The sequence below is a fragment of the Rattus norvegicus genome, chromosome X, assembly GCF_021556685.1.
Source record: "Rattus norvegicus strain SHRSP/BbbUtx chromosome X, alternate assembly SHRSP_T2T, whole genome shotgun sequence".
Lineage (NCBI taxonomy): Eukaryota > Metazoa > Chordata > Mammalia > Rodentia > Muridae > Rattus > Rattus norvegicus.
Window position 1 is genome coordinate 161,250,234 of NC_141554.1, and position 11,518 is coordinate 161,261,751.

General features: G+C 43.5%; 1 protein-coding gene across 1 annotated transcript; it reads left to right on the plus strand.

The window, feature by feature from the left end:
* The first annotated feature begins 1,380 nt into the window (after positions 1-1,380).
* Ctag2l2 (cancer/testis antigen 2 like 2) lies at positions 1,381-4,106 on the plus strand. The gene is made up of 4 exons (XM_087601092.1): positions 1,381-2,401; positions 2,825-2,953; positions 3,130-3,316; positions 4,011-4,106. Exons 1-3 carry the CDS (start codon positions 2,076-2,078, stop codon positions 3,269-3,271), a joined length of 597 nt encoding a protein of 198 aa, XP_087457218.1. The 5' UTR covers positions 1,381-2,075; the 3' UTR covers positions 3,272-3,316; positions 4,011-4,106.
* The last annotated feature ends 7,412 nt before the right edge of the window (positions 4,107-11,518 follow it).

The following is an 11,518-nucleotide window of genomic DNA, read 5'->3' on the forward strand; positions in this document are numbered from 1 at the left end:
TGGGGAAACCACTACACTCCCCAGTTTCCTGCCACAGACTCCAACCTAAGGCCACTGCCCTAGTGGATGGCTCCTCGACGCCATGCCTCACATTGTGTTAAATGATTTCCGGGTCTTTGAAAACGCTGTTAGTGCCCATAGGACAAATGCTCCTGTGATCGTCCTGCTGACATTTCCTCCATCCGTCGCCCAGTTCTGGGAGAGAAGCGAATGCCTCTGAGACAATCCCACCCCGTGCCATCCCATCTGTAGCACTGGGTCCAGCCTTAGGAACATGAATGAGTACAGGGAGGTGAGAAAGATTGGTCTCCGATCTTGGCCAGCACTGAAGGTTGTGTTGGGCTTTCTCTTTCAGCCACACTAATCGGTGTCATTAATGACTGTCCGCCTAGTGACCAATATGGGACATCTTTGTGTGCAAAGGTCTGAGTTCAGGGGGGAAAGTCTGGGTAGAGTATCTCAGCGGAACCATCTCTCAGGGTCCCAACAGCTTTGTGTATGCTGGACACAGGCCAGACGTGCTCGCGCAGGTGCTCTTGCAACACCATGCACTACCGCTGCTGCAGTGAGCTCCTGAAGTTTCATGCTTTCTATGTGCCAACGAGGTGGTTTCTCCACACTTGATGGTGGAAAAACTTGAGGGAATTATATGTTGGTGGGATTGCAAGCTGGTACTACCACTGTGGAACTCAGTCTGGAGGTTCCTCAGAAAATTGGACATTGCACTACCTGAGGACCCAGCTATACATCTCCTGGGCATACACCCAAAAGATGCCCCAACATATAACAAAGACACGTGCTCCACTATGTTCATAGCAGCCTTATTTATAATGGCCAGAAGCTGGAAAGAACCCAGATGTCCTTCAACAGAGGAATAGATACAGAAAATGTGGTGCATCTACACAATGGAATATTACTCAGCTATCAAAAACAATGCCTTTATGAAATTCATAGGCAAATGGATGGAACTGGAAAATATCATCCTGAGTGAGGTAACCCAATCACAGAAAAACACACATGGTATGCACTCACTGATAAGTGGGTATTAGCCCAAAAGCTCAAATCACCCAAGATGCAATCCACAGAGCACATGAAGCTCAAGAAGGACAACTAAATTGCAGATGCTTCCGTCCTCCTTAAAAGGGGAAAAAAATAACCATAGGAGGGGATATGGAAGCAAATTTTAGAGCAGCGACTCAAGGAACGGCCATTCAGAGCCTGACCCACATGTGGCCCATACATATCCAGCCACCAAAACTAGGTGAGATGGATGAAGCAAAGGGGCGATGCTGACAGGAACCGGATGTAGCTGTCTCCTGAGAGCCTCTGCCAGAGCGTGACAAATACAGAGGTGAATGCTCGCAGCCAACCATTCCACTGAGAACGGGGTCCCCACTGGATGAGTTAGAGGATGAGTTAGAGGAAGGACTGAAGGAGCCGAAGGGACTTGCAACCCCATACGAACAACAATGCCAACCAACCAGAGCTCCCAGCGACTAAACCACTACCCAAAGACTATATGTGGACAGACCTATGGCTCCAGCTGTACAGGTAGCAGAGGAGGGCCTTGGTGGGCACCAATGGGAGAGAGGAGAAGCCCTTGGTCCTGGGAAGGCTGGATCTCACAGTGTAGGGGAACGCCGGTATGGGGAGGAGGGTGGGAGTGGGTGGTGGGTGGGGGAGCGCCCGCATGGAGGCAGAGGCTGGGGGGGGAGGGATAGGGGCTTTCCGGAGGGGAAACCGGGAAGGGGGATAATATTTGAAATGTAGATGTAGAAAATATCCATCCAGTAAAAGAAAACGAAGAAGAGGAAGGTTCCATCAGTACAAGCCACCCAGGAGAGGCCTGGGATACCGACCAGGCCTCGTAGGGTTCCCAGAGAAACCCACCAAGAGCCGAGCGGTAGCCCAGCCCGGAACCAACCCTCGCGAGAACTCACCTGCGCAAGCGCAGTGGGCACACACGTGGTGTGGTGGGTGTTAGCGGTTTGTAACCGCCACCTCACCTGCGCAGCTGAGCCTGAGCAGTGCAGTCGCTGGAGCCAGGATCGCCGCGTGAAAAGTCAGGACCGCCAATGCAGGGTCCAGACGAGGACGACTCAGGTGGCAGAAAGGGGCTTGACGAAGGCGGCGAGGATGGGCGGCATAGGCCTCAAGCTGCCGATGCCCATCCTAGGTCTCAGAGTTCGGCGACTGAGGTTGACCACGACAGCTCCCCGCGTCTGAATAGCCCACAAGATGCCCGCAGTCAGGCCGCTCCTGGCAGCTCCGGCCGGGGGAGCCCCGCAGTGTCAGGAGTGTCAGCTGAAGAGGCCGCCATCATTCCCCAGGACGAGCAGGTGCCACTTCTCCCTGGACCCAGCGGAGACGCTGCAACAACTACAAGTCGGCTCCTGGAGTTGTATCCTTTCCCGGGAGACCGTGGCAGGGGCTGCGGGAAGCCAGGGAGGATAAGATGAGAAACGGGGGTGGGGTGGGATGGGGTGGGGTGGGGGCGGGGGCTTTGGGTGGGTGAGCAGGAAGACTGGCAGCGGGGTGGGGAAGAGACAGAGGAGTACATTCTGCATTGAAGAAATGTCATGCTGGCGGGACAGGGGGTCGCCTGAGCCTGGGGAGATTTTAGGGCGTAGACGAAAACATGAACCATTGGGGAGGTGGGAGGCGGGTGAGGCTTGTTTCACACAGTCAGAGAGATGGTTCGGGGGTAGTCCTGGTCTTGGACGACAGAAGAGGACGGTGCCAGACAGACCTCGGAAGTATACCAGGCCACAGAGCAATACGAAACCTAGAGGTGGGTGGTACCTTAACCATTACCTTCTCCCAGCTCTGTGAGAGTGCCTTTCTCTTCTGCTGTGGAGGCAGACATGGCACGCAGGTCCCTGGTCGCCAACGCCCAGCGTCAACTCTTAATGGTTCCACAGGAGTACACTGTGAACGACAGTATCTTAGCTGTGTCAGTTTTCCAAAACTGTGGAGCGGGGGAGGCCTCAGGGTTGGGAGGCGGTGTGTGCACCAGGGGCTTGCTGAGGGAGGCCTGGGAGGGTTAGGCGTAAGTGGGAAGGCATGGCGTGCTGGGCCGAACAGATCCCTTCGATCGTTTCCCTGACGGTGTCTCTTTCTCACATGTAGTAGGTGGACTACGGAAGACCCTCTTCTCTTCCGAATTTCCATCAACAACTTCCTTGATCAACTCTCCCTGGTCATGAGAAACATTCAACACCTTCAGTTTGTGGCTTTTAAACGAAGAAGAGAAAGAAGTCGTAATAACTGATCTGTTACCTGCTACAAGACAAGACAGAAGCATTTCATGCTTTTGGTAATGGCCACCTTGCCTTCAAAGTTCAATGTTTTTGATGCATATATGCCTGCTGTAAGTCTCTTGATGGGCTTGTTTCACTATTGCTAAAGGAACAGGTACTTAAGCATTCATTGCCGAGCAAAATACAGCTGACTTACTATGTTTTGTTTGTTTATATGACTTTACTTTTGTATGTCTATGGCAGAAAGCTCTACTCTTCTTTTTTTCTTTCTTTCACGTGCGTGCTTCTGGAAGAAGTTCTGGGATTGAGAACTTCTTGTAGTCTAAAGTAATCTACATTCTAAAGATTGTTTTGGTAGTGTAAAGACAGTTTAGGAAATGGAAGAAAAAGGCAAATCAGTTAAGGCCATTTATTAAGCACTAAGTACAGTAACGCTTGAAATAAGAAGAGTTTAATGTGAAAAACAGTGCTTACTGTGCAATCAGGAGATGAGGCAGAGTAACATTCAGCCAAGAAAAACCAAAACCAAAACTAAACACATAAGAAATGTGTGACTTCATTATCATTGTTTTCTTTGAAATATCTTTGTCCCGTTCTGTCGTTGTTGTTGTTGTTTGTTTTAGAAACCTCTTCTGGTTTGGAGAGGTAGAGGAATCATGGGTTAAGAGCACAGGCTACACCTCATGGGGATATGGGTCCTGTTCCTAGCATGCACATGATGACTAACGACCCTTTGTAACTCTGTTCCAGGGGATCCAGTGATATCCTCTGAACACAAGTGGTGCACAAATACCCGTACAAAGACCCACATGCAAAAAATAAAATAAAAATTTAATTTAAAACGTACTAGTTCTACAGTTGTCTTACTATACTAAGTATATAAAATTGGCTTATGAGGTTTTAATTTTTATATCAGTTTTTCTTCAAAATACATAAAAAGTCCTCCAGTTTTTTCCTTTGACCCCCTCGCCACACCCCCTCTCCTCTCTTCCGGATCCACCCCTTCTCCGTTTTTCCTTTGAAAAAGAGTAGACTTCCCAGGGATCGCAACTGAATGCTGCATAACTCGGTTGCAATAACACTGGACGCTGCATATCTAGTTGCCATGTCACTGGACGCTGCATAACTCGGTTGCAATAACACTGGACGCTGCATATCTAGTTGCAATAACACTGGACGCTGCATAACTAGTTGCAATGACACTGGGCGCAAACCTTCATATCAAGGCTGGACGATGTAACTCAGTAGGAGGGAAAGGGTCCTAAGAGCAGGCAGGAGTCAGAGATAACCCAGACTACTATTGTTGGGAGTCCCACAAGAAGACCCAGCTATACAACCATCAGGTATATGCTGAGGACCTAGCTCAGATCCATACAGGGTCTGTGATTGTCGCTTCAGTTTCTGTGATCCCCTATGAGCCCTGTTAAGTTGATTCTGTGGTGTCCTTGACCCCTGTGGCTCCTACCAATCCCCCACCCACTCTCATGCAGGGCTCACCTGCCTCTGCATAATGTTTGGCTGTGGGCCTCTACATCTGCTCCCCTTAGTTACTGGACGATGCCCCTCCAACGACAATTAGGCTAGTCAATGATCTGTGAGTATAGCAGGATTCTACTACCATTTTCTGCAATTCTAAAGCAAACACCATTACATAAAACAACCTAATGTAACCTTCCTTCCATCCTTAAAATTTTTAGTATTGGAATCAGTCTTTAGCCTTTGGAAGAGCTATGACTCTTCACATTTCATTTACTTTGACTCAAGAAGTCTAATGATACGCCAGGTCCATTGATTCAAACATACTTTCCACTAGGTAAATTGTGAAGCCTAGCTGAAAAAGAAAGCCTATTTTTGAGATTATTTTAGTGCCATAATACAGATTAGTATGGTGTTCACACACACACACACACACACACACACACACACACACACACACACACACACACAGAGAGAGAGAGAGAGAGAGAGAGAGAGAGAGAGAGAGAGAGAGAGGGAGAGAGAGACTTTAAAGGGTATAACAAGTGCTAGTGAATCCAACATACCAGGAAGAGAACTGTCTATTGAGAATTTATGTTTCTGAATAAAGAAACAAATGAATAAAATACCCAACAAAGGGGAGAAAGAACCTGTAAGAGACCATATCCAGAGATTATATATGGCCCCCAGTAGAGGGATGGGGCCACCCACCCATCGCCAAAATTTTAACCCAGAATTCCTTCTGTCTACAGGAAATACAGGGACAAAGAGGGGAGCAGAGACTGAAGGAAAGGCCATTCAGAGACTGCCCCACCTGGAGACCCATTTCTTAAGGGTTGGGCTGTGAGGGGCTCTTTGAAGACAGAAAGTCTTACAAGTCAGAGAATATGAATTTTGTTCTTGCACACATCTTTTGAAACTTTTAATTGCCCCCAATTTAACAGTATCACTTTTTTTTTTCGGAGCTGGGGACCGAACTCAGGGCCTTGCGCTTGCTAGGCAAGCGCCCTACCACTGACCTAAATCTCCAACCCCAACAGTATCACTTTTAAAATAAGTTTTGTTGTTTGAAAATAAAGTTAATGTTAATAAGCAGGTTCAAAACTATAGCAAGAAAGTATTGTCCAAAAAGATAATTTACATACATATTCAGCTACCTTGTAGGGCTCCCCCAAAAGATCAAAGCCTGAAGAAAAAAGATCTTTTTGTTGAACTTCTTGACTCCTTCATTCCCATTCCCCCCCCCCTTTTTTTGGTTCTTTTCTTTGGAGCTGGGGACCGAACCCAGGGCCTTGTGCTTCCTAGGCAAGCGCTCTACCACTGAGCTAAATCCCCAACCCCCCATTCCCTTTTTTTAAGTGCACTACAGTCTTGTTCATAGTGCCTGACATGAAAAGGAAAAGACAAACAGAGAAAATGTTAATTAACCATGAAGAAATGTAGATCTCCCTAGTTATGCCTAAGAAGAAAAAAAAAAGATGCAAAATCAATTCTTTCCAACACAGTGCTGCATAGAGAACCCTTTCCTTATCTGTACTGAATTTAAAAATAAGAAAAAAAACCCCCAGAAATTTGTTCATTAGAAATTGTACTCGTGGCCGTATAAGTATGTAGAAATCTTCTCTTTTGCCCTTTTTCATTAGCAGATGCAGTTTCATAGTATGAAAAGGTAGTCTACTATGCAGAAGAGGGATAAATTACGGTCACGTCATGTTATTAGCCACCTGGGGCCATGAATCCACATATGTCACACAATACAAAGAAATAAATTATTAAAGTACAAATCTTTACGTAAAATGGAGCTATTCCCAAAGCCTATACCATATTTTAATGATCACTGGTGAGTTTCCAGGCATTAAACCATCTAAAGTGGCAGTGGACACATATGAATCTTAACTAATTTTTTTAAATACTTGGAATTCCTTTTTGATTGGAGACATATATATGCATATGTATACACATATATGTATGTGTGTATGTGTATACACACACACACACACACACACACACACACACACACACACTTTACACTGCTCTAGGAACCCTTTGGGAAAACTTTTAAGAAAGGAAGGGTCCTAGCTAAACCAACAAATTATTGACTAGGAATGAAAGAGGTTTATGGCAGAAGAATTAATTGCATTCAATATAAAGGTGTTTTTAAAACACCACTTCTGAGAGTTTCATCACATTTGAGGCTTTTCCATTGAAGTATTCAGAGATTCTAGACAACATTTAAGCTCTAGTCTGTACCCCTGAGGGTTACAGAATTGATTGCTTCCTTATTAAGAAAAATCTTAACCCACAAGGTCTCCTGTCTAAAGGAAATACAGGAACAAAGAGTGGAACCGAGAATGAAGGAATGGCCATCCAGAGACTGCCTCACCGAGGGATCCATAAAATCTGCAGCCACCAAACCCAGTCACTATTGCTGCTGCTAAGAAGTGCTTGCTGACTGGAGCCTGTTATACTGGATTCCTGAGAGGCTCTGCCAGAGCCTGACAAATACAGAGTCAGATGCTTGCAGCCAACAATTGGACTTAGCATGGGGTTCCCAATGGAGGAATTAGAGGAAGGACTGAAGTAGCTGAAGGGGTTTGCAATCCCATAGGAAGAACAACAATATCAACCAACCAGACCCCCCCAGAACTTCCAGGGACTAAACCACCAACCAAAGAGTACACATAGAAAGACACATGGCTCTAGCTGCATATGTAGCAGAGGATGGCACTGTCTGGCATCAATAGGAGAAGAAGCCCTTGGTTCTGTGAAGGCTCAATTCCCCAGTGTAGGGGAATGCTAGGGCAGTGAGGCATGAGTGGGTGGGTGGGAAGGGAGTCCGGTGGGGGGGAATGGGAGAGTGGGGTTCCAGAGGGGGAACCGGGAAAAGAGATAACATTGGAAATGTAAATACATAAAATATCCAAAAAAATAATTAAAAAATTAAAAAAGAAAGTTATTCTCTCTACCATGCAATACTTCAAATTAAACTCTAAATGTATATGAGTTATATCAAAAGTTGAGAATCTCTAACACAAATATCTGAAACTCAAAATGCTACCAAATTTGAAACTTTTAAAGTGCTTACATGATGCTACAAGTGGAAAATTCCCTAGTTAATGGTATGTATGAGAGGTCAGAGTGAAAATTCAGGCACACGAATCATATTCCTTCACAGTGGGAGCATAAGATTTATATGCAACATAAATTTCCTGTCTTTTCCACATGATATCTATGTACGGATCTGGGAGGCACAATTACAACTAGCTCATCAAAACATACCCAGTGGCATAATAGTGGGATAGGTGTTATAAGAGTAACGCTTTTGATTGAATTTAAATCCCAGTCCATAGGACAGATCCTATTACTGGCTAAGTCATAGAGCATAAAGGAAAATCTAATTCTATTATTCTGCTTTTTAAAAGCACACACTGTGGAACTGCATCTAGGATTTAATCATTAAAATTATAGATCAGTGTAGTTCTCAACCCTCATCAGAGAAATTTACTTTTCAGTATATGGTAAGTAATCCTTTACTAATAAAATGCAGATGATAAAATATTGTGGAATTCTCACTCATAAATGAGGCACAAATTCCAGCACATCTGAGGCTCAGATGCCACTTCAGAAGAGATGGTAGAACGATTCTAAGAGCCAGAGATAGTAAACACAGACATATTATTTACTCACTTTATGGAGCTATTGTACACATGAACTTACAGCAACTCTGACTGTATGCGTATGAGATGCATAAGAACAATACATCAAAAATCCAAGCATGGATGAGGAAGGGGTTCATGAAGTTCTTCCCCTACTGGCAAATGTGGTTCTTTGAAGAGGAAGAGTCAGTTTTCTTAAGAATGTGGCCCCTGAGAGACTACACATGCTATGCTCTAATAGATTGTCCTACATTCATGCACAGTTATTGGATTTAATAAAAAATGAACACATGTAATTGGGAGGAAAATTTAATGAGAGATAGGGAAGAAATTTAATGAGAGATAGAGTAGGTACTATGGGTAGATTTGACCAAGCATAATATGCATGTATATGAAATTTTAAATAAATAGAGGCATGTATAGTGATGCAGGCCTTAACCACAGCATTGAAAAGACAAGGAGGCATGTGGATTTGTGTTGGTTTGAGTAATAATGGCCCCCATAAGCTCATCTATTTGAATACTTAGTCATCACAGAGTGGCACTACTTGTGAAGGATTAGGGGGTGTGGCCTTGTTGAGGTTGGTTGTACCATTTTTGCAGGAATTGTGTCACTGGGGGTTGACTTTGAGGTTTCAGATGCTCAAGCTAGGCTCAGTTGCTCACTCTTGCTGCTGCCTGCAGATCTGAATGTAGAGCTCTTACTTCTCCGGCACCATGTTTGTGTGTTGCCATGCTCCCTGTGGTGGTGATAATGAACTAAACCTCAGAAACTATAAGCAAGGCCCAACTAAATGTGTTCTCTTATAAGAGTGGCTTTGGTCTTGGTGTCACTTCTAGCAGTAGAACACTAAGACAGGATCTCTGTGAGTTTGAGACAAGTTTGACCTCTATCCCGAGTTCCAGGTCAGTCATAGCTATATAGTGAAATTCCATTTCAAAAGAAAAAAGAAAATATTTCAAAATTAGTGGAAAAACCAGAAACATGAAAGTGAATTTATTTATATAGTTATATAAATATGCATAACATGGCTATCAGGTAATTTACATATGTATTCACATATATACATATGTATTATTTATATGGATGAGTTTTCTGCCAAACACTAATACTATATTAAAGCATAAGTCATTGAAATACAAATTTCCATGATTGAAAACAGGGATCAAAGATGTATATCAGTATACAAGTGGAGTTAGAGTTTCTGAATACATCATAAACTCGAGTGCCTAGTTAGCTAGTTCCCTTCGGAATACTGTAGACATCATCTACAAAATAAGGGCCTTGAGCAGCAGTTCTCAACTGGTAGATCCTGACTCCTTTGGGGAATTGAACAATTCTCTCAGAGAGGTCAACTAAAACCACCCTGCATATCAGGTATTTACATTATGATTCATAACAATAGCAAAATTAGAGTTATTAAGTAGCAATGCAAATAATGTTATGGTTGAGGTCACTACAACATGATCAATCATATTAACAGGTCTAAGCATTATAAAGGTTCAGAACCACTTGTCTAGTGCATTAACTATGCACTTTAATATGTAAGGCATATGTAATGCTAATTCACTCTTCACAGAAATCTTTAAATTGTCAAACTCAGTACTTGGATTGATGGGGATATTGTCAACATAAATGACCGTTAGGTTTCCACTTTGAATTGATGACATTTCTAGAGTATTCAGCTGTACTTCCAACTTTCATAATATAGAATATGTATAGCTCATAATTCGTGAGGGGCACTCCTGAGTATGTTCTGCAAGTAATATCAGTTTGTTTGATCCAAGACTGAGGTCAAAAACCTTACATAGTGTGGTACCATGTGTTCAATGTCCATGTTGAAGGCTGATTTGAAATTAACCAGGCATAGTAAGAATTTCAGTCCTTTTACTGTGGCACTGTAACCTCAATACCACAAATAGCCACAGGTAAGAGAAACGTATCAGTTTGTCAGAAATATAAGAAAAATGTGTGCACAGCGAAATAGAATAACAATTTTAGGTAGTATTTAGCATTGTAAAGGTGAGAGGATATTTTTTTCAATAGAGAAGGACGTTAATTTCTTTGCTTTCCATAGCAGACGATTTTCAACACAAAAGCAAGAACTGAAGTCTCCTGCTTCCGAGTAAATGTGAGCAAGACGTCAGTTTCCTTGCTATCTGTTCATTTTTTGCACCGGACAGCTCAAAATGTCAAACCCATAGATCACATTTAATTCTCCCACGAAGAAGTGCTTTGGTCTCTTGGCTTTGCAAACTACCTTCTTTCTCCTCTGAGGGAAAGACATAATTAAAACCCTGAAGGCAAAAAAGGAGAGAGAGAAGAAAAGATAATGTGCTTTAAGTTGCAAGACAGCCCTTCAAGCGGCCAGCAATAAGGGTACTTTCGGGGCTTTAGCCCTAGCTTTCATTTGTTAGGAGGCTCTTGGCTGCCTTTTGTATCAGTTCATTAGCTACCAAATTCCAGATGCAAATTTGAATAGCAGATTGTGCATGCACACGGGTGTTATCTGTTGCCGGCAAAACTGCCTGCTGCATTTTTTAACACATCTAACAAAGAACAGTTAATTCTCATATCTCTGGTGAGAAAGAATTTACTCTCCATAGAGTTCCACTGATCTTGGACAACAAGCAAATAGGTCCAACTTTTTCCTTTCAAGCCCAGCATGGTGTTGTATTGAAAGTTTCACATGGTGAAGTTTAATGAGGAATGAACTACACGGTGATGAGGTTTTCAGTGTATAACATCACTGATTTCTGACTGAAACCAGCATTACTAATTTGAAGCACCAGCTAATTAAAACCATAGCTATGTATTTAGCCTCTTGTTATACCTACTGCCATTTATAATTATGAGGCCCTCTTTATCTACTCAATTAAAGTTCTTACAATTCATGCAGGTTGCATTTGAACCTGTGAACCTTGCAGAGACTGCAGCAAAGTCTGTCTATCCCCCTGAGGATTTGATGCATCTTTATTCTGGGGCTTGTTTTGTTTTTCCCCGTGGAAGAGCAGCTGTGGAGCCTAAATAGAAAGCTCAAGCCAGAAAGGAGTTAAGGATCACATTGATGGACAGTCTGAGTTTGCTCAAGAAGACAAGGACAGGCTGAGTCAGTCTCATTAACAC

Bases quoted from the DNA above. Each gene is read 5' to 3' on its own strand.
- Ctag2l2 (XM_087601092.1), top strand. From the start codon at position 2,076: ATGCAGGGTCCAGACGAGGACGACTCAGGTGGCAGAAAGGGGCTTGAC. The intron at 2,402-2,824 runs GTATCCTTTCCC...ACCTTCTCCCAG, and splicing joins ACAAGTCGGCTCCTGGAGTT to CTCTGTGAGAGTGCCTTTCT. The intron at 2,954-3,129 runs GTCAGTTTTCCA...TCTCACATGTAG, and splicing joins AACGACAGTATCTTAGCTGT to TAGGTGGACTACGGAAGACC.